Source organism: Neovison vison, chromosome 8 (genome assembly GCF_020171115.1).
Source record: "Neovison vison isolate M4711 chromosome 8, ASM_NN_V1, whole genome shotgun sequence".
Taxonomy (NCBI): domain Eukaryota; kingdom Metazoa; phylum Chordata; class Mammalia; order Carnivora; family Mustelidae; genus Neogale; species Neogale vison.
The window spans coordinates 103,508,418-103,532,385 of NC_058098.1; the positions used below are offsets into that span (position 1 = coordinate 103,508,418).

Sequence of the window (23,968 nt, forward strand, 5' to 3'; positions counted from 1 at the left end):
AACAGTTGATTTTCGCTGGAGTGTTCCTATCAAATCTTTGTTAGTACATATAATTTTTTAAAAGATTTTATTTATTTATTTGACAGAGAGAGAGGCAGTGAGAGGGGGAACCCATGTAGGGAGAGTGGGAGAGGGATATGTAGGCTCCCCGCTGAACAGGGAGCCCTGTGCAGGGCTCCATCGCAACCCAAACTCTGGGATCATGACCTGAGCGGAAGGCAGATGCTTGAGTCACCCAGGCGCCCCAGTGCATATAATTTTTGCATAGTTTTAACATAAAAACAATTTGGGTTTTTTTTTTTTTGCAGTCTATTAACTTAGTATTCTAAAGTATCAGAGAATCTTTATGAATTTTATTTTCCTAAATTTAAAAATATATTTTAGTAACTTGCTATATGTTTCACATTTGTATTACTAATATTTAAGTTGCACCCAGTATTTTAATGTTACAGCTAAAATTACAAAAAAAAACTTTGTGCCTGTAGGCAATACTTGTTTTAAAAAATTTTAAAGAATCAGCCCTTTCTATTCTTATTTCTTCATTTCCTTCTCCTGTCTTTACTCCTGTCTTTATTTCTCTTGCTTTTCTTCCTTATTTGATCTGTTTCTGTTATGCAGGAGGTTGTGGAATGCCCTTAATTACAGTTGAAAGAGGAATATCTTGAAATAAACAATGTCTCGATGATAAATATTCTGTGATAAATTGGGCACTTTTTTCCTAAATCTGGGTCTTGATTCTAATCTTATCTAATTCATCTTTTCTTGCTTTGTTCCTTCTCATAGTTCTCTCAATACTGGGTGATGTAAAACTCCTATACCATTATTACTGAATAGTTTCTAAAGAGCTAATAATAATAATTTATTTTCAGATAGCCTTCATATAGGGCTATTACATTTTAAAAATCTGTAATTGGCTTGTTTCTGTAAAAATTATGTAACGGAGATTGTAAAGGATCTTGCCAAAGTTATGAAATCTATAAGGTCTAAAATAAGTCCAACTATTTTTTAAAAGCATTTTCCCCCTTCTTTTCCTGAATATTCAATCTAAAAATAGTTTGTTTGAATTTTTTAAAAGTTTTAAATAATATTTGTGTTTTTTTTGTTTTTTTTTCCCCCAATTTATTTATTTTCAGAAAAACAGTATTCATTATTTTTTCACCACACCCAGTGCTCCATGCAAGCTGTGCCCTCTATAATACCCACCACCTGGTACCCCAACCTCCCATCCCCCCGCCACTTCAAACCCCTCAGACTGTTTTTCAGAGTCCATAGTCTCTCATGGTTCACCTCCCCTTCCAATTTACCCCAATTCCCTACTTAATATTTGTTTTTTAAGAAATGTTTTATCTCTATAGAACACAAAAGTAATGCAATTGCTTAATTTTGTATTGAATACTTTTATTCACTTTTCTCTATTTTTATTTGTTCATAGAGTTGTAAGTTATGAGAACATCAATAAACGTGACTACTATACCATTAGCAAAAAAGCAGTAACGCATATTTATAACGAGGACATTGAATATATTGACATTGATCGATGGGAACAGGAGTATCTATATCACAGAGAACTCACTAAGATTCCCATATTTGCGCTTTTCCGGAAATGGAAGGCTTTTAATGTGTGGAAGAAGAATGTCCGTTCCAAGAAAATCAGTGGGTGTCGAAAATCTCTACAAAAAAATCTGTTCATCGTTAATAATGTACGTATTTATTAATCATACCTTTTTTTTAAAAGATTTTATTTATTTGACAGAGAGCTAGCACAGATAGAGCAGTAGGCAGAGGAAGAGGAAGAAGGAGGCTCTCCACCGAGCAGGGAGACAGACACGGGGCTTGATCCCAGGATTCTGGGATCATGACCTGAGCCGAAGGCAGCCACTTAACCAACTGAGCCACCCAGGTGCCCCTATTAATCATACTTTAAAAGAGTTATGGAAAAACGAAGTGTGAATCTATTTCAGGTATTGGTATAGACTGTCCTTTCATCTTTTAAAGAGAATTCACAATTTTCTTTCTGTCTTGTCATTCTGTCTTTCATTCTGTCTTGTCATGGCAGTCTAACCTAGTTTTCACATTTTAACTAGTATTGCAGAATGCCAAAGCATAAGAGCGTTGCACAAGTCCCCTTCAGTTAGAAACAGCCTCAGGGGTTTGGATTTGTGGCCCCCTTTGCTGTTGATTAGGAAAAGAATGGGCTGGCAACCCTTATTACCTCCTTTCATTTTTGAGTGACTCTGGACTCTATGGTCCAAAATAATCTGGGGTTTGTCTTCATGGGCCAGTACCTCCCAATGTATCATATGCTTTCCTTTACCATGGACTCAGACAGAAGGGGCAGTTTTAATATTTACTTGCAGGATGGCGTAATCATGGAAAAAGAACTGTTAAACAGTATGTGACTGTATTTTAAATCTCTACCCACTCACTGACTTTGATCTTGCATTACAAGTTTTTTACTTGGCCCCTGCAAGTGAACTGGAATCACCATTACTGTCATGATCCTTAGCTGTCTATTTTCTATGACACTGAGTCACCACCCTCTGGAATCAGAAGCCTCAAGTTTGCTTCTTACTGCTCATTTCTTCCACTTTCATATGTTACTCTGAAAGATCATTATCAAGATGTCAGTCACATAATAAAAGAACATTAAAGGAATAAGACTAAGGTAGATATTAGTGCAAAACAAATGTATGAGAGATACTATCTCAATCATCCATCTCATCAAGGATTCTGGGTTGTAGAAAATATTCTAGTCCTTTTTGGTATCAAGTTCAACTTCTAGACCTCTAATTTCCTTAAGGATCCATCAATCATTTGAATCTATTTTACTACCTTTTATCTTTCACCATGTCTTGGGCACTATACATGCTGTAAGTTTGTTACTAGGTATATAAAATAGTATTTTGTATTTGTCTTGTATTTGTCTCTGAGATTACCTCTATTGATCCTTAAGGCTTGTTCTCTTAGGTGCTGAGGTTGTCCCTCTCTCTGTCCACCATTTATACCAACAGTGCTTTGACCTTGATAATTTCTTCTCTTAAATGTAACCCTAGCAGACTAGAAATTTCGCATCCATTTAAACTTAGATGGACCTAAATAACAGACCCATTGTGTTGGTTTAAATATCTATTAGATGCTATAATTACTTACACACTTACTATTACTCTTATATTTACTATTAATTAGGAGGGCTGATTGGCCTAGACTAGGTGTAAGGGAAAAACTGTGGATCCTTGAAATATTTATTTTCATGATTTTTTTTTTTTAGTAACAAAACTTAATGACATCTGTGCCTGTGTTTCCTTTTAACAACTTTATTGAAATATAATTATTGTATTATATGGTTCTCCCATTTAAAGTATACCATTCAGTGGTTTTATTATAGTCATAGAGTTGATTAACCATTACCACAATTTTAGAACATTTCCATCACTCCAAAAAGAAAGCCTGTTATTCAGTAGTAATCACTCTACATTTCTCCCTAACTCCTCCCAATCCCCTCCCCAGCTCTAGGCAGCCACTAATCTACTTTTTGTCTTTATTGGCTTATTCTGTACCTCTCATATAAGTGGAACAGTACAATACGTGGTTCTTTGTGGCTGGCTTTTTTCGCTTAGGATAATGTGTTCAATGTTCATCTGTTATGGCATAGCACTTCTTTTTATGACAAATAATATGCCATTGTAGAGACATACATATTTTATGTATCCACCCATCTATTATTGATGGATATTTGGATTGCTTCCACTTTTTGGCTAATACTGCTATGAACATTTGTGTACAAGTTTTTGTCTGAGTGTGTATTTTCATTTCTCTTGGGTATATGCCTAAGAGTACAATTACTGAGTCACCAGTAACTGTATGTTTAACCTTTTGAGGACCTGCAAAGCAATTTTTCGAAGCTACTGCACAATTTTAAATTCCCACCAACAGCAAATGAGCGCTTTGGTTTGTCTCTGTTTTCACCATTACATCTTTCTCATTATAGTCATTCCTGCTGCTTGTGAAGTGGTATCTCACTGTGGCTTTGACTTCTCTTTCTATAATGGCTAATAATGGTGAACATCTTTTCATGTGCCTACTGACCATTTATATATCTTATCTGGAGAACTGTATATTCAGATACTTTACCCATTTCTTAATTGGGTTATTTTTATTTTACTGTTGAATTATAAGAGTTATTTATATAGTCTGGATCTAAGTCCCTTATCAGTTATATGACTTGCAAACATTTTATCCCATTTGTGGTTGTCTTTTCACTTTCTTGATGGTATCATTTGAAGAACAAGAGTTCTTAATTTTGATGATCTGCATTTTTAAGTTTTGAAATTGGGAGTCTATGTCTTCTGGGCTTATTGAATTTCCACATGAATTTTAAGATAATCTTGTCAGTTTCTGCAAAGAAGCAGGTTGGGATCATGATAAGGATTGCTTTAAATCTACAGAATGATTTAGAGAGTATTGCCATCTTAACAAGATTAACTTCTTGTCTATGAACATAAAATGCCTTCCCATTTATTCAGGTCTTTAATTCTTTCAACAATGTTTTATAATTTTCAGAGTATGTTTTACACTTCATTTGTTAAATTTATTCATAAATATTTTATGTTTTTGTTACTATTGTAAGTGGAATTGTTTTCTTAATTTTGTTTTGGATTTTTCATCTCACATATATATAAATATATAGTACATATATAGAATACATAAATAGTGTATTTATAAATATGTGCATGTTATGTATAATAATACAATTGATTTTTGTATATGAAGCCTGTTTTCTGAAACCTTGCAGAATTTATTACTGATTCTATTAATATGAGGTGTGTTTGTGTGTGTGTGTGTGTGTGTGCGTGTGCGCGTGCGCCTATTCCTTGGATACTCTATGAACAAGAATAAGTCATCTGCAAATAGGTATCATTTTACAGCTCCTTTCCAATCTGGATGACTTTAATTTTCTTGCCCACTTTCCCTGGCTAAAACCTTCTGAAGAGAGGTGGCAAAAGCAGAAATCCTTGTCTTATTCCTGCTCTTAGAAAAGCCTTCAGCCTTTCACTGTTAAGCATGATACTATAAGGAAGTTTCTTTCTATTCCTCATTTGTTGAATGTTTCTATCATGAAGCCATGATGATTCTATCAAATGCTCTTCCTGCATCTATTGAGATTATCATGCAGTTTTTATCCTTTATTATAATAATGTGATTTGTTATAATAATTGATCTTTGGATATTAAACCAACTTTGTGTTCCTTGGATAAATCATATTTGGTCCTGGTACATAATCCCTTTATTGTTTGATTTGGTTTCCTAGTATTATGTTAATTTGCATGAATATTCATAAAGAATACTGGACTGTAGTTCTTTTTTCTTTTTTTTTTGTAGTTATTTTTTCTTGTGATGTGTTTGTCTGGTTTTATAGAATAAGTTGGAAAATATTCCTTCTGCTTTTTGAGTTTATGAAGATTCACTATTAATTTTCCTTCAGTGTTTTATAGAATTCCAGTGTCTTCTAGTCTCTTACATTTCCAAGTTTCGCTTTTCTTTAGACTTAAGTGTGTGTTTAATATTAATGTTTCAATATTATTTACTGTTGCACATGGTTTTAACCTGCTTCTAATAATGTGTAATTTTGGTGCATGTGATACTTTCAGGCAATTTTTTTTTTTTTTAGTCTTCACATTCTAAAACACTGTCATTCATTTATTTTAATTTGAATGCTACTTTGTAATTAAAATCTTTCCATTTTTAAATTTTTAGTCAGCCATTGCTTTGCAAACAGACCACTCTTAATTTCATAGATCTATATAACTGTTCCTCTGTTTATGAAAGGATGTACCTTTTGCTGTAGCCTTTTCTATTCTAGGTCAGACATGTACATGAGAACTCTATCCCAAATCTCTGGCTGGGCCATGACCTATATAGTTACAGTGGGCTCTCTTGAGAGTCAAATTGCTCAGATCACCCAAATGTTCTGTTGACCAGGGTTAGGGCAAATAAAAGTTGTGGTGGTGTGGTAAAGGCAAGATTAGTAAATCCAAAGGATTCCTGCCTTCCAACCAAAGACACCGTGCCTCCACATGGCGCTGATTTTTCTTAGATTTTTACATAGACACAGCTCTTCTACACTTATCTTCCAAAGGCTCTAGTCTCCAAGTTTCCCTGTGGGCTTTCTGACCCAGTAACCAACCCCCAGGTTAATAATGATTTTCTACCTCTGAAAATATTAACACTCATTTCAGTGCAGCTGGCAGAAACTCCATTTCAGTGAGCTTCAGCAGCAACAACAGCAAACAAAAGCTCATATAACAAGGAAGTTCAAGGAGTGAGCATCCCTTTATGCTTGGTTGAATTCAGAAGTTCAAATAATATCTTTTCATCTTTATTTTCTCCTCTTTCTCTTCATCTTTCAGTTCTGTATTTCTCTGTTTCTTTCTCACTTGGGCTCTTACATGAGCTCCATCTGCCGCTCTAGTCATAGCTGGCTCTTTGAGTGAGAAGAGTGCCTCTTGCTGGAGGTGCTGGAGAGAACATGATTGGCTCAGCTTGGTCACGTGTTCAATCCTGAACTAATCCTTGCACAGCCAGGCATACTGATAAACCAGGCCTGGGTTTGTGCCTATTTCTCATTCCTCTGAGGGAAAAGGAAAACAAAGTCACATGTAACGTGTTTCCCAAAAGAAAGAGGGATTCTATCCCCAAAAAGAATTGGAGGTAGGTCTGTAGGTCTGTCCAGGACAGACAAAAATGATAGCTTCTCAGTCTACATTCTGAAACCCACCATCAAAGTGACAAGTTCTTCTTCTTACACTCTTGCTAACAACTTAACATAATGTGTCATCCTTATCACCTGCGACAGGTGCTGTTGATTTAGCAGCCTGAGAATGAGCCCGAGATTCTATCTGAAATATACTGATAGAAAAAACAATGGGGGTGGGGTGGGGGGAACAAAACACCCACAGTCTCTCTTATATTCACAATTGCTCTCACAACTGTCCTGGATGCAGACAGCCAGATGATGTTTAAGTGGAACCAAAGTAATTTCTTAGATTACACGTTTTTTTCTTCCAGAAAATTTCCATTGTCAAACTCCTCTCACATTTTGACAGACCATCAATATCAGTTTTGCTCTCCACCTGGATTCTTGCACTTTGTCCCTGTACTGAATAGAACTTTTATTATGGTTCAAGGACTTTCTCCAGAGTACCCTGGACTTCCTTGCCTTCCCTGTCCAGTTTTGATTGCATTCTCTTCCCTACTCCTATACTCATGTTAATTTATGTAGTATCTTTTTTCAGTTCTTTGACTTAGTCCCTAAACTTTTGCTTCTTTTTTTATCATGCAAATTCTTCTATGAGCTAAACCTTAAGGGGCTATCTGATCTCCTAGATGTTTTTTCATGAAACTCTTCATGAGGACCTACTAATTATAACTTCCTTTTATTTGCACTTCGAATAAATAAAGCACTGTTTCATGTTGGTCTGAGTAACTGTTGTTTGTCCTGTTTGGGAAAGACGTAAAAAAGAGTCTAATAACGTGGTGTACATAACATAAATCAGAATCACATAAAAATAGTTAACTCTTTCAATGTGACTGCTACTCATTTGATTAGATTACAAGTGAGGGTGAATGATCAGGGAACATTATTAGAACATGTGTCTTTTGGGGCACCTGGGTGGCTCAGTCGTTAAGCGTTTGCCTTTGGCTCAGGTCATGATCCCAGGGTCCTGGGATCAAGCCCCACATCGGGCTCCCCGCTCAGCAGGAAGTCTGCTTCTCCCTCTCCCACTCCCCCTGCATGTGTCCCTCTCTCACTGTGTTTCTCTCTGTCAAATAAAAAATAAAAAAGACTTAAAAAAAATGTGTCTTAGAAGCCAACAGACTAGAACTCTGACCCATGATGGTAGCATAGAGAAAGATTAAGTTAATATTATGTAACATAATTTTACAAATACTTCCACTCATTATTCCAGCATACAGATAGTTTTTTTTTTAATTTTAAAATTTATTTATTTGAGAGAGAGAAAGAGGGAGTGGGGGGAGGGGTAGAAGGGGAAAATTTCAAGCAGACACCCCAGTGAGTGTGGAGCCTTACTCAGAGCCCAGTCCCAGGACCCAGAGATTATGACCTGAGTGGAAATCAAGAGCTGGGTGCTTAACCTACTAAACCACTCAGGTGCCCCATAAATAGGTTCTTAATGGTGACTGAATTTTCTTTTTCAGCAACTTGTCACTCCTGAAAATTTAAAGTTAAAAAATTTAACTTAAAAAATTTTAAATTCAAAGTGGTCTTTGTCCTATGTCATAGGCTTGTAGGTCAGTAGATGGGCCCCTCCATTACCAGGATGACTAGACTTTGTAAAGTCCTTAAGATAACACAATGAATCTTGTAGTAGCCATTCATCAAACATAGTGAAATTTAAGAGATTCCTCAGCCCTCCTTTATTTGCCCTCAATTTCATAGCTAAAAGACACATGTTCAAAAGGAAAAGAAGAATTCAAACAAATTAAATCTGATAATTCAAAGAATGCTTTTATGGATAAAGAATATGTGTGTGTGTATATATATGTGTGTATGTATGCGTATGTATATATACATATATGTAAGTGTGTATATGCATATATGTATACATACATATACAATGGAATATTACACAGCCATCAGAAAGGATGAATACTTACTGATTAGAGAAAGACAATTATATGGTTCACTCACATGTGGATTGTAAGAAATAGCACAGAGGATCATAGGGGAAGGATGGGAAAATTAAGACATTATCAGAGAGGGAGACAAACCGTGGGAGACTCTTAACTATAGGAAATGAACTAAGTGTTTCTGGAGGAAAGAGGGGTTGAGGTAACTGCGTGATGGGCATTAAAAAGGGCATATGATGTGATGAGCCCTGAGTATTATATACAACTGAGGAATTATTGAACTCTACATCTGAAACCAATGATATACTATTTGTTGGCTACTTGAATTTAAATCAAAGAAAAAAACAAAGAATGCGTTTAGAAAAAGTTCAGAAGGGCTCCTGTTTAATGTATGTACTTTGGAGTTGTAGCTACAGTTAACACATAGAGCTGTTTATTTTCCTTCATAACCATTCTTGCTTTCCAAGTATTTTTATTCTTCCAAAAGACAGGGCTTTCTTTAACTAAACAATGACAAATTTTTATTTTCATGCAGTATTTGCGACCAGCTCTTCTTAAGATAAATGAGTTATGCTATCATTTAAGTTTTATGGGACTTTGTCATATTGAAAAATGTCACACCTACACCCTGCAAGAATTTAAAGTTGCACAAATCATACGGTTAGAAGAGGTAAGGAATTTTGTCTATGGCTTCAAAATTTTTTCCTATTGTTGCTGCTTTGCTATTGCTAATTATACATATTCATCAATGTCTAGGTGATAGAGCACCTAGAAGAATTTCGAAATGAGGCAAAAAATGTGGTCAGGAAGGCTTGTCAAAATGCTCTTCATGCTGCGGGATTTATTCCTGATGACTGTCTGCATAAACCCGGTGATGGTATGAAGGGGAAACCACTTTGATAGATCAGAAGTCATGGCTTTCTGAAAAATGACCTTTTTCTACTTTTCTTAAGTTTAAATAATGATCCTATCTTTTTTAGTTCTTCCAAATGTCTACTTGATACATTACAAATTCAGTATATATTGTAGAGGGGGAAAACATGGTGAATGCGGAATTTTCCTTGCATTACCAATTCTTATATATAATATTTTAAACTGGTTACAGAACCTTCATTTCATAAGCATTTTATAAAGGAATCAGGGCCTCTTGTTTAAAGGTATGTCCAATCTACCAATACAGACAATAGGTTTGTTAAAATTAAGCAACTGGGTGGATCTCAAGTTGGCCCCCGGTGACATGAACTGTAAAAGAATAACTAAAATTCAGGTGAAAAAAGGAGCGTGGAGGTGTTCCTGGGAAAGAGGTAGCATGGTATACAGATAAAATCTGAGTAAGGGGAATGTTAATGAACTGTCTGCATCCTTTGGTGAGTTGAAATCCTTTGATATGTAATTCTTTTGGAGAACTGAGGTGTTTTCTAGAGTTTGAAATATCTCATAAACTAAACATTTATTTTTTAATTTATCTTTTTTCCCCTTTTAATGCCAATGTGGTTAACATACAGTGTTATATTAGTTTCAAGACGTACAATGTAGTGATTAAATAATTCTATGCATTATTCGGTGCTCATTGTGATAAGTGTACTTTTAATCCCCTTCACATATTTTCCCCATTCATCCACTCATTTCTCCACATAACCATCTGTTTGTTCTCTATAGTTAAGAATGTTTTTTTGGTCTTTTTTCCCCTTTGTTCATTTGTTTTGTATCTTAAATTCCACATATGAGTGAAATCATATTTGTCCTTCCCTGATTTGTTTCGCTAAGCATCATCAGGGAAATGCAAATCAAAACCATAATGAGATTATCACCTCATACCTGTCAGAATAGTTAAAAAAACACAAGAAACAACAAGTGTAGGTGAGGATGTGGAGAAAAAGGATCCCTCGGACACTGTTGGTGGGAATGCAAACTGGGGCCAACACTGTGGCAAACAGTCTGGAGGTTCCTCAAAAAATTAAAAATAGAAATATCCTAAGATCCAGTAATTGCACTACTGGGTATTTACCCAAAGAATGTGAAAACACCAATTCAAAGGGACAGAGGCACCCCTATGTGTATTGCAACGTTATTTACAATAGCCAGATTATAGCAGCAGCCCAAGTGTCATCAATTGATAAATGAATGAAGAAGGTGTGGTATAGGTATAGACAATGGAATATTGTTCAGCCATAAAAAGAATTTTACTTATCTTTTAATCCATAGTGAAGGAAATGAAATTTTTACCCAAGAATTCTTGACGTTGTATCTTCTGTTGTTCTTAGATTTTTGTAAAGCGCAAGACAGTAGAGGTCTCATTGAGTTGCCTGTTTACGCGGACTCGGACAAAATGACATACACAGAGCAGGCCAGCAAAAGACATCACTGCCTGAGGCTAACGTGGTAAATGATTATTCTCCTTCTCAAGAAAAATTAGAGCATCTACCCTTCTCAAGTTTCATTAAAAATTAAAGCCTTCATCAAAGGATTCACAAATCATGATGAGAGATTTGGGGGCTCTGGTTACCTGAATGCAAGGCCAGAATCTCACCCATCCAACTGCCACCCAGCAGAGCAGCCCCTGGGAGTCAGGCTGGTGGAGAGTGGACGTCGTGCCCAAGGCCAAGTCCTCCTCTTTGGTCTCTGAAACTCAGTTTGGAGCGTGGAGCAGACTTCGAGGAGAAGTCAGATCCATGGAGAGTTGTGGCCTCCTCCAGTGCACCTGGAGGGCCCACTATATCGGTTTGGTCACTAAAGAACCACAGATCGCTGCATTGCCACACAAAATCCCACTCTCTCCCTAAGGTGAATTTTGCACCTGGGAGACCAGGGTGGAAAGTTTTCCCTCCAGAGCCTCAGCTGGATCTTGACATTGTTCCAGAGTTTGGATTTCACACCATTCTAAAGGCTCATCATTACAAATAACTTGCAAACAAAAACACCAAATGTTATCTGAAAAGTTTTGTGTGGCACTATAGAATACTGTTACTGTTACTCAGTGCCCACTAACTTAGTCCGACTTTGATGGCTATATAGTTAATATATCTTAACTGAGCACTGGTTTACATATGAAATAACATGATAATAATGTCTGTGTCACAACAGAGGTCAATGGAGCAATCCCTGAGGCCACCATCAGAGTACAGGTCACAGAGGCCTCTTGGCTTTCAGCTGAGTAGAATATGAACATTTATTCTAAATGCCCAATTTAAGGAAACATAAAATCTGCATCTCTGGGTTAGCAGTTGCTATTAAACAATGTTTATTCAGTAGCAAAGATTTCACACCTTTACCATTAGAATTTGAGTTACAGATGTTGTATATTTTCTGATTTCTTCTTTAAAGCAACTTTAAAAATCTTATGGCCCTTTTGGCTAGATGAGCTGGATGTGTTTTCCATACCAGCTATATTGCTCACTAAATATCCTTTTGGATAGTTAGAACACTCAACTAAATTGATGCTATATATTTGAATACATTTGTGTTTTAAAATGAAGAATGTCCAAGAATAACTCTTTTGGACAGTAAGTCTCTGCTATTATTACATAAATGGCAATTCAAAGAGAAATTAGATTTTAAATTTTGAATATTTGGTATAGTGTCACTTTCAAAAATATTTTGTTTAGTGTCACTTCATGGTAGTGAATATAGAAAACTGAAGTTGTATTATTTTTTTCTTTTCAAGCTTTATCCGTCTCAATGATTATCTAATTGAGAATACAATGCACGTCCTAACAGTAAATTCTGTTAACTCTCTTTTGAATTATCTCACTGACAAGCTAAAGCGAACACCTTCAGCAGATGTCATTCAGAAATGGATTACTGAAGAAAAGCCTGAAGTCACTGAGAAAAAGGTATATTCAGACAAAATTAAGAAAATTCATAGGTCAGCATTTATTGAGGAGTGCTGACTAGGTACTATAAATTATTCTATTTTCTGTGTACTTAAAAAGTACCAGAAATGCTTAGAAGATTTCACAGGACAATCAGAGCTTACCATGTGTACTCAAAATGGCAGAATTAAAATCAGGATATTATCAAGTATCTGATAATAAAGGAAGGCATCCACTGTGCTAGGTGTTGCTGTCTTTCTCATAGGAATTTGTTAAAGGCTATTCATGTGTACACTGGACAAATATTTCTTAAGTTCCTACAATGTACCAATCCCTATGCTGGATGTTGGGTATATAATGATGAAAAGCATAGACAGGATTCTTGCCCCCAGAAAGCTTATGGTTTGGGGGTCATCATGTGCATGAACTGGCCAAGAGAAGCAGGGAAGGTGGTATAAATGAAAGATAAGCAAAGGTTTAGAGGTGAGAAAAAGCAAACTGGGGAAGCAAACCTTTGTGCTTTGGGTGAATAACCTCTTGGGAGGATGTTGAAAATGTTGAACTTAAGAGACACAGTAATTTGAGACATTTGAGAGGAAGTATTACAGATCTTTACATTCTAGTATAGCTAAGAGAGAAATCATGTCATCTCATATCCACATTTCTCAATTATCTTCCCTTAGCTCCATTCCAGGTGATAACTTCATGCCAGATATCTAAAAACATAGCAAAACATGTGTATCTGGTTTCATCAAGATTCCTACCTGCACCTGCCAACTGCCTCCCCAGGAAACCCACCTGTGAAGTTTTAAGGCTGCATGTACTTTGCCATCGTTTCCCTTTTCTCCAAAAGTTGCATTTTAGTTGCATATTCCTTTTGATGACTTTCTCTCTTTCTCTAGTCTCAATTCGTCCTTCTTCTAAGTACTATTACATTTTGAAAGTAACATTTATTTTTCTAATTATAAAAGTAATATATGCTAAGTGAAGAAAATTGGAATCTACAAAGAAAAGGATCCTCTACTATCCAAAGATAACTATTTCCAAGTGAAAAAAGGTACCACATTTACTGCTTTAACACGTGCTTTTTTTCACTTAGCAATGTATTGTGAAAAATCTCCAAAGGCAATATGTATTTTTCCACATAATATTCTCACATAGAAATATAACTGTTGTGCACCTGCTAAATAATTTTTTATCATTGATCACTTTCTCATATTCCAAGTAAGCAAAGACATCTTTGTTTCTTATTATTCCAAATAAGCAAAGAACATCCTTTTCTATACATTTTTCACACATCTCTGATTTTTTCCCCTCAGAGGAAATTCCTAGATATGGAATTCTTGGGTCAGAAATATGCTTTTGGTACTGATGCATTAATTTCCCAAAAAGCTTTGTGTCCATTTACAACCTTCCTAGCAATGTTTGAGCATGAATCACACATAGATATTATCATTCATTGTCATTGCAGTCCATCTGATGGTTGTAAAGTAGTATATCACTGCTTTTTATTGTCATATTCCTTTAATTCACTTCAGTGCAGGGATAAAAGCATAGGTGGTCAGAAAAACTGGGGTTTGAGGACTGGCCTGGAATTTAATAACCATTGTGTCCTGAATGAAATGTCTTTCCTTCTCCAGATCCTATTTTTCTCATGGGGGTAATAATGATACTTTCATATGGTTGCAGTGGGAACATGAGTACTTGCACTGCTTGGCACATAGTAAATACTCAATAAATGTTGTTACTGAGTAAACTATCCTGAGTATGAGATCAAGGAAGAGATTTATTGATCCTTGTATATTCCTTTTAGGAAATGTCAGATTATGCCCTTTGCTCATTTTTCTATTTAAGTACATTTCTATTTTAGTATATTTAGTATATGTCTATTTATGTATCAATTGTTATATTATTAGTATAAATTTCTGTATCAAATACATTTCTATATAAATATATATATAAATATTATCAATCTCCTATATTCTATATACAGTAGTAACATATTTTTCCAGCTTGTTGTTTGCCTTTCCATTTTGTTGATAGTGTTTTCATAAGGAGGGAAGTTTTATACTATTGTGTAGCCTTTCAACGTTTGCCTTTATTTTTTAATTTCTGTGGTAATATTTGTTGAAAGACAAGCCAACCTTATGAAATCAACTTATTGTATATGCTTCAGTTTCCATGCTTCTTGTAATAGAGACATCTTTTACCCTACACCTTGGTTCTTACATCTTTATAACACTGCAAATGGGCTCATTTCAGGCGGCCTCTGCAGCAGAAAAGCAGGAAGAAGACGAGTCTCTCATCCCCATGTTTCTCACAGAACTGATTTTGACAGTCCAGTCATTACTATTTGAACCTTCTTTGGAAGACTTCCTGGTGTGTGTTCCTTCGTAGAGCATCCATCCTTCTATAACTACGTTTTTGGGAAACGAAGCACTGTTTTACTCTCAAGTAATGGGCAGGTTTGCTGCTGTCCCTCTTCTGAAATGATCAGAAGGAAAAGAAAATACTCTTCTGTGAAAAGCATTGCATCTACATAAAAACCACCTAAAATTTTAGCACATTTTCTTTAACTTGAGACAGACTGGGAGTTTGGTCAGGTATACAATCAAATGCTATACAAAATTTTGAATTGACTATAATAAGTACAATTTTTAAAATCTTTTAAGATTTCAAAATGTAGATTTAGCTGTATCTGTGAAAATTTTTAAATTATCTATTGCTGTGTAACAAATAACCACAAATGTGGCAGCTTAAAACAACAACCGTGTGCTATCTCACAGTTTCTGTGGGTCAGAAGTCTGGACACTGCTTAGCTCAACTTCTGCTTCAAAGCTTCTCCAGGCTGTCATTTGGGTTTTGGGTGTGATGAGGTCTCCTTAAATGCTTGACTAGGAAAAGATCTACTTCTAAGTTCCCTCAAGTTGTTGTATAGGTGTAAGTATAGGACTAAAGGTCCTGTTTCCTTGAGGGATGACAGCAGGGGACCACCCTTAAATGCTAGAAACCGCCTGTAGTTCCTTGCCATGTGGCCAACTCTATAAGCAGTTTACAACATGGTTATTTGCTTCTTCAAGACAAGTTAGAAAATCCCTTTTGGGAAGGGCCCAATCTCTCTTTTAAGGGTTTTCACTTGATTCATTCAGGTGTACTGATGTATATACCTTTTTGATTAACTCAAAGTCAACTGATTGGGACCTTAATTATATCTGCAAAGTTTCTTTAACTTTCTATATAATGTAAGCTAATAGTGGGAGTGGTATCCCATCCCAGAGGCTTCCGTCCCTCCATACTCAAGAGAAAAGGATTATACAGGGCATGTATACCAGAGGGAGGGTACCTTGGGGGCCATCTTAGAATTCTGCCCTCTTGATTTGTGTATGTGTATAGAATAGTAAGCCAATCAGAGTCTATGTTTCCTGGTATACTGTAGCACAAAAGCACTAGTAATCAGAATTTCTAGATTCTCTTCTTGGCTTTACAATTAATGGGCTATTTACCACTGGAAACCACTTACTGCTCTAGGGTTTAATTCATGCATCTGTAAAATGAGAAGGCAGATGAGTTTTAAGGTTGCTTCCAATTCAGTAGTCTACGATTCTGTAATTTATCAGGCTTATTTTAGGATATTTATAAGGACAAGTGGACTACTGAGTTCCCTCTGGTTGGGGCCTTACCTTAGAAGCTCCCATACTGAGGCAGTGGGCTCTTGAATGTCCCTTCTTAACCAGAACACTCATGTCCTTCACATGATTTGTATGAACTCAGAATCAACACAGTATTTGTTATGGTTGAATGAGTTATTTATTTTAGCATTTCAAAAAATTCAAAATTATTCATAAATATAATCATATATGTTTATATTTATGTTTATTTTTTTCTGTCTAACAGGACGGTATTTCAGGTGCAATTAATCATTTCCAAAACACTGTGCTGTCAGTTCCTAACCTTGTACCTGATACATATTTTGATGCTTTTACCAGACCTTACATTAACAACAAACTTGAAGAAAAAACTTGTGGATCTGGGCCAAGCCTATCAGCAGTATTTGATGATGATAAGAATTTTCACATGATTATCTTTCAAATAAAGGTACATTTACTTTTACTAAAGCTATTTTATAATATTCTCAATTGAGTAATAAATATTCTTCCTTTCTTATCTTTAAACTATATGATTGCTACTTACTTTCTAAATGACAAAGTGATTTCTTTTTTAAAGTCCTAGTAAGTCAGAGCACTAACTACAGGATAGGGTTTAGAAGAGTAAGTTATTGGAGACAGCAGCACTCCCTCACTCCCAGGAAGAAGATAAGTAGAAAGAAGAGGCATTGTATTAAACTTGGGGCTATGTAGGGGAAATGAAGCAACTGGTGAAAACTCAAGGTCCTATAAGCCTAAAGAGAACCAAAAAGTCAAAGTACACCCAACTTTTCCCTGTTGCCAAAAAATTAAATAATCTGCACATTGCTACACTGACAGAATACCCTTGAATTATAAATCTCACAAATCACTTCAAGTCCATAAGCTGAGGAAATGAAGATATATTAAATTCATGCAAAACTATGATAAGGAGAAAACAAGGAAGATTAAAAGACCTCATGAATACTCCTTCCTTTCCCTCCCAAAAAAAACTTGAAACAAAAGCTACTGTACCGGGCGCCTGGGTGGCTCAGTGGGTTAAGCCGCTGCCTTCGGCTCAGGTCATGATCTCAGGGTCCTGGGATCGAGTCCTGCATTGGGCTCTCTGCTCAGCAGGGAGCCTGCTTCCCTCTCTCTCTCTCTGCCTGCCTCTCTGTCTACTTGTGATTTCTCTCTGTCAAATAAATAAATAAAATCTTAAAAAAAAAAAAAAGCTACTGTACCAACTAGAGTAAATATCCTCAAACAAGAATTTGAATATGTATAAAATCACATTGAATCAAAATTAAAAATAGAAATGGAAAATAAATTAATCTCAGAAATGAAAATGAAATTACATGGTGACCAAAGGAGAATAAACTCAAATGAAAATTTAATAATTACTATAGGAGAATGATAAGAAAAATGAGAATTAAAAAAAGATAGAAAAGGTGCCTGGGTGGTTCAGTGAGTTGCCTCTGCCTTTGGCTCATGATCTCAGGGTCCTAGGATTGAGCTCTGCATCAGGCTCTCTGCTCAGCAGGGAGCCTGCTTCCCCCTCTCTCTCTGCTTGCCTCTCTGCCTACTTGTGATCTCTCTCTGTTAAATAAATAAATAAAATCTTTAAAAAAAAAAAAAGAAAAACAACCAAGACAATGAAAATAAGCTAGAGATGGATAAGTATAAGGGACAGAGAGAAAATGTTGGACTAGAAGATGGTCAGAGAAGAAATAATGTACATTTAATTGGCATCTCTGAAGGAGAAAAACAAGACATAGGGTAGAACAAACATTTATAACTGTAGTCCAAGAAAAGAAAACCTAAATCTACATATTGAAAGGGCCTACAGAATACCTTGGAAAATTGACCTACCTCCTCTTAAAACTATTAGTTTTTAAAACTAAAGAAAAATTCCTCCAGGTCTTTAAGTGCAAGGATAAAATAACTTACAAAGTAAGAGAATTAGACCAGTATCAGACTTCTCAAAAACAATGTGTAAAGCAAGACAATAATGAAATGGCATTTCTTAATGAAACTCAAGGGAAGAAAGTATGAATCAAGAATTTTTATCTATTCAAGATAGTCTTTCAAGTATAAAGGCCATAGAAGGGTCTCCCTGGGACAAACTGACCATTAAAATAAATACTGATTATAAAAGTATCATAAACTCTTGAATAAAATGAAAGCATATTAGTCCATACTGTGAATGAAGCAATGAATTGAATGAGAAGGGAAAGCTTTTCCTTACAGCAGAATGTCAACTAATAAATGTAGAAGGACAACATAAAGAAAAATTGCCACAATGTCTATCATAGAAACAGTCAAGAATCTCTGAAGCTTACTAAAATGAGAGTGGAAAAGTGTAATGAGAAACAGGATTTTTGTCTCAAAGCATTTCTCCATAAGATATTTATTGATTTCAGGGGGAAAGTAGTAAGTTTGCAGTAATGAAGCCTGGCAGAAACCAGATTAAACTAACAAGTTAACATCACAGGTAATGGGACAAATTGACATTATGTGCCTTCCATCATGGTGCACTGAGAACATATATCATTTCTGCAGTATTACTATCAAACACATATAACTGATTCTAAGCATTGGAAGGTATAAAACGTATGTACATATATACACAAATAAGATACTTTTCATAAATGTAAAGGTCATGAAAGACAGGGATTGAGGAATTGTTTAAGATTTTTAAGATTATAAGTATGCTTCCTTTTAATCATAAGGAACAGTTCTTCAAAAGTCAGATTTGAAGATGTGGTTTTGGGTGTGTGTGTTTGTGTGTGTGTGTTGTGTGTATATTTTAATTTCATAAGAGAATCCATTAACTGGATTGACCAAGGTTGGTATCTTCCCTCACTTATATATCCCTTGGTCAAAGCATAGTGTTAGACTCAGAGAAGGCATTTGTGTTTGTTTCTTTAATTATATTTAATTGGATTCTGCTCAGAAAAAATATAATTTTACTTGTCTATTTACTTATTTAGGAAACCATACGGGCAGCATTTGAATCTGCCCAATTATATGCAGCTACATTTGAAAAGTTCCGGATATTCTTCAAGGAAAATGAAAGTCTTGATCTACAGGCTCTTAAACTTCAAGAACCTGGTAAGTTTTCCATTTGTCCTAACTAATTATTTTTGAGAGGGATATCAATTTTCATAGTACTCTAGGTTTCTGTTTATTGGTGTGTAATGACAGAATTGGTTACCCAAAAGAGTCGGACCAGCAAACGCCAAGAGTTCATTCATTTCTGGGTTCTTTTCTGTGGAATTACTCTCCACCACATCCTCATAGTTGGTGCGATTTTGATCTTCTTAACTTCCCTAAGATTAGTTTTGTGGCCTAGCATATGATTTATCCTAGAAAATGTGGCATGTGTACTTGAGAATATATATTTTGCTGTTGGAAGGAATGTTCTATATATGTCTGTTAAGTCCATTTGTTCTAAAGTATGATTCAATTCTGTTTCTTGTTGATTTTCTTTCTGGATGATCTATCCATTTAGTATTAAAGGAGTATTAAAGTCCTCTACTATTGTATTCCTGGCTATTTCCCTCTTAAGATCTGTTAGTATTTGCTTAAAACATTTCAGTGCTCAGGTATGGAGAGCGTATATACTTATGATTGTTCTATCTTCTTGTTCTATTGACCCCTTTATCATTATATAATGATCTCCTTTGTCTCTCATTATGATTTTTGGCTTGAAGTCCATTTTATTTGACATAAGAATGGGTACAGTCACTTCGTTTTGGTTATGACTTGCTTGGAGTATCATCTTCCACCTCTTCAGTTTGAGTCCCTGTTTGTTTTTGGAGCTGAAATGAGTCTTACGAAGGCAGCCTATGGTTTGGGTCTTGTGTTTTAATCCAGCCAGCTACTCTCTGCCTTTTGATGGGTAGATTCAGTCCATTTACATTTAGGATGATCATTGATAAATGAAGACTTACTACTGCCTCTTTATTTTTTATTTTCTGGTCGTTTTGTATCTCTCTCTCTCTCTCTTTGTGTTTCTGTTTACCTTCCTAGGTTGGTGGTTTTCTATGATGATTTGGTCAGTTTCTCCAACTTGTGTGTGCCTGTCTTTGTTCTAGATTTTTGTTTTGTGGTTATTGTGAAGTTTGGGTAAGATGTCTCATAGATAAGATAGTCCTTTTTCTGCTGATAGAAACTTATCTTCATTTGTCTATATAGGTTCTTTTATTTTCCTCCTCTCCTTTCATACACATACACACACACATTTAAAGATTTATTTATTTGACAGAGAGATCACAAGTAGGCAGAGAGGCAGGCGGGGAGAGAGAGAGAGAGGAAGGGAAGCAGGCTCCCTGCTGAGCAGAGAGCCCAAGGCCGGGCTTGATCCCAGGACTCTGGGACCATGACCTGAGTCCAAGGCAGAGGCTTAACCCACTGAGCCACCCAGGCGCCCCTCCCCTTTTATATTTATGTTGCCACAAATTATCCCTTTATATGCTGGGAGTCTGTTACCAAATTATAGTAGCTATAGCTATTTTTAATGCTTTGTTCCCTTTAACCTTTATTCTATAATTGTTTAACACCCTCTTCTAAAATAGACTTATAATTTTGTGATTCTATTTATCACCTTACTCAAAGCTTTGTGTATTATTCTTTTCATTTCAGGTAGACAAGCTCCTTTCAACATTTGTTATAAGAGAGGTCTAGTGGTGATAAACTCCCTTCACTTTTGTTTGTCAGAGTTTTTATTTTCCTTTATATCTGAAGGATAACTTTGCTAGGTAGAGTATTTTGGGCTGGCAATTTTTAATCTTTCAATATTTTGAATATATCCTATAGCCTATAGAATTTCTGCTGAGAAATCTGTTCATAGTCTAACGGAGGTTGTTCTGTGGGTTAGTTTCTTTTTTTTCCTTGGCTGCCTTTCAGATTCTTTCTTTTTCATTGACTTTTGGAAAGCTTCATAATAATGTGTCTTGGAGAGGGTCTTTTATTATCTCTATTGAGATAATAGGCTATCTATTAGCTTCATGGACTTGTATGCCTCGTTCTTTCCTCAGGTTTGGGAAGTTCGCAGCTATTATTTCTTTAACCTCTCTACCTCTTTCTTCTCTTCTTCTGGTGAATGCATTATTCTTGTGTTGGCTCTCCAAATAGTCTAAGGGCACTCATAGGGTTTCTTCACTTTTTAAAAACCTTAGAATTTTAGAAGGAGTTCTGTCTCCTTTTCCACCTGAATTATTTCTAGATCTACTCTATTTCCAATGCTTGGACCATTATTCTGAAGGATAATGATACCATGAAAAAAGACTCTGTGTTCAAATAAGTTTGAAAAATACTAGGGGTGCCTGGGTGGTTCAGTGGGTTGAAGCCTCTGCCTTTGGCTCAGGTCGTGGTCCCAGGGTCCTGGGATTGAGCCCCGCATTGGGCTCTCTGCTTGGCGGGAGGCCTGCTTCACCCCCCTCCCCCGCCTGCCTCTCTGCCTACTTATGGTCTCTGTCTGTCAAAAAAATATATAATAATAAATAAATAAATAAATAAATCTATCTTTAAAAAAAAAAAGGAAAAGAAAAGAAAAGAAAAATACTAGACCAAGCAACATTATACAGGGTTTCATACCAGAGGACTTCTCAGATTACTTGATATCCTCATTCTGTCACATCTAAACCTTCTGAAGTGAGTAGGATAGCTCATTGTTGACCCTTTTGTGTATTACGAGGAAGCTGAAGTTCAGAAAGATTAAATGACTTAACCAAAGCCAAATATAGGTTAAAGACTTGAACTTAGGTTTTCTAACACTGTGCATTCTTTATATTATGTCAAACTTACCCTTATAGTCAGGAGATGACATGAATAAAGACAAGAATCAATATCATTTTCTTTTTGGGATGGTGGAGGAGTGTTACAGAAAGAGAATAGGGAGCAGTAAGGAAATCAATCTGTGGAGGAAGTACTCAGAAATAGTTAGCTAATTTTTTTAAAGATTTACTTATTTATCTTAGGAGGGAGGGACAGAGGGAGAGGGAGAGACAGAATCTCCAGCAGACTCCATGCTGAGCACAGAGCCTGATGTGGGGCTCAATCTCATGACCCTGAGATCATGACCTGAGCTGAAATCAAGAGACAGACACTTAACCAACTGAGCCACCCAGGTACTCCAAAGCTAGCTAAATTTTTACACTCCAAAGTTAGCAAATTTTACAGGCCCACGGGATTTTAAAGACAGAAGAGTTGAGTATTACAGGTATGTTAAAAAGAGCTGTTTTTGACCAACAGTATGATACAAGTGTATTCAAAGGTAATCAGGTCTCCACTGGTTCCAGGTAGACTGGAGAAGGGAGAAAATGAAAATAGAAAGATGATCAAAATGCAACTGTAACATATGGCACATGTACATTGACAAAGACCTCAGCCATGATATGGGAGCAGGGTTGGCAGAGAAGTATTGGGAAGAGAAATGGAGATAATTTCAGCTATGCTCAGTCTCTTGTGTTCTACATTTTTGTTATTAATATCTTCAAAATGCTTTATGTGAAGGTGTCACATAGGAGAACCCTTCCATGAAACCAAACTTCAACCCAGCTCTCAAATCCAGTCCATTTCGGTCTAGATCCTTTAGTACAATTACAAATTTTTTTTCTTGTTTTTTTTTTTTTTTTTTAGAGTTTATTTATTTATTCGACAGAGAGAAAGATCACAAGTATGCAGAGAGGCAGGCAGAGGGAGAATGGGAAGCAAGCTCCCTGCTGAGCAGAGAATCTGTTACGGGGCTTGATCCCAGGACTCTGAGTTCATGAGCCAAAGGCAGAGCCTTAACCCACTGAGCCACCCAGGTGCCCCAATTATAAATTATTTTCATCTGCTATCTATTAGTAGGAGCCAAAAAACACAATTTCATTATTGAATATTATTTTCTTTAGTACAAGAATAAAATACTAAGTGTTATGAACTAACGTTTTGAAGTTATTCAAGGTATTCTACATAGGAAAAAAGCATTATAAATACATGTATAAATGCAATGATTTTTAATATATTTCATAATGATCCTTTAAAATTTAATATGACATATTGTATTCTTTATATGATAATTTTATGTAGATGTTGAGTTTTTTAGAGAACAACTGGAAAAATATCACAGACAGCACAAAGATGCAGTAGCTCTGAAACCTACCAGAAATGTAGGATTGCTGCTCATTGATATAAAGCTGCTAAAAGAGAAACTAATTCCATCACCTTTGCGATGCTTGGAGGTAACTATGAACTAGGAAAAATTTAATTATAGTCTCTATAATTATTTTACGATTTTTCTACTACAAATAGACTATCTTCATTTTGTAGTATTGTAAATATTTTAAAATTAATATAACTTACTGGGTATCCTTAATTCCTAAGAAAAGCCCCAAACTCTTTCTGTCCCAAGCGGAGTCAATTTTCAGTTGAGGGAAGGGAGGGGACTTGCAGGCCAGACTAGTCTCTTATTCCCATTCTGTTTTCCCTTGCTGAAGCATTTCAAGGCTTCCTGCTGAAGAGACACCACTATCACAGCTCAGTGTTCTACTGGGAATGCTAGTAGACTTACGATCCTGAGATCCAGTGAAGTTCATCATTTCCTGCTCTGAAACTCCCTAAAGATATGATCATATTTTAGTGAGTGGTGGAGCTGAGGACATTTGTATGGAGTGGTGGAGCTGAGGACATTTGTATGGATCCTGTAATAAACTTCATGTCTTCCTTTGGAGCCAGAATATATGTGTTATGTTCTCGAATACCTTCAGCAAGACAATGGTGTAAAGCAGGGGTTGGCAGGCTATATAGCCCACAGGGCGAATCCGGTCTGTCACCTGTATTGTACATATTACCATGACGATTTGCTTTTGTATTACCTATGGTTGCTTTCTCACT

The 23,968-nt window shown here is 36.0% G+C and overlaps 1 protein-coding gene across 1 annotated transcript in view; it reads left to right on the top strand.

Moving 5' to 3' along the window:
* DNAH6 (dynein axonemal heavy chain 6) overlaps positions 1-23,968 on the top strand; it is a 223,832-nt gene that overhangs the window by 21,744 nt on the left and 178,120 nt on the right. The window contains exons 4-12 of the mRNA XM_044261526.1: positions 1,433-1,700; positions 9,185-9,319; positions 9,406-9,526; positions 10,914-11,031; positions 12,314-12,482; positions 14,724-14,840; positions 16,356-16,556; positions 19,078-19,198; positions 23,165-23,316. Coding sequence (XP_044117461.1) covers positions 1,433-1,700; positions 9,185-9,319; positions 9,406-9,526; positions 10,914-11,031; positions 12,314-12,482; positions 14,724-14,840; positions 16,356-16,556; positions 19,078-19,198; positions 23,165-23,316 — 1,402 coding nt within the window. The remainder of the gene's footprint in view (positions 1-1,432; positions 1,701-9,184; positions 9,320-9,405; positions 9,527-10,913; positions 11,032-12,313; positions 12,483-14,723; positions 14,841-16,355; positions 16,557-19,077; positions 19,199-23,164; positions 23,317-23,968) is intronic.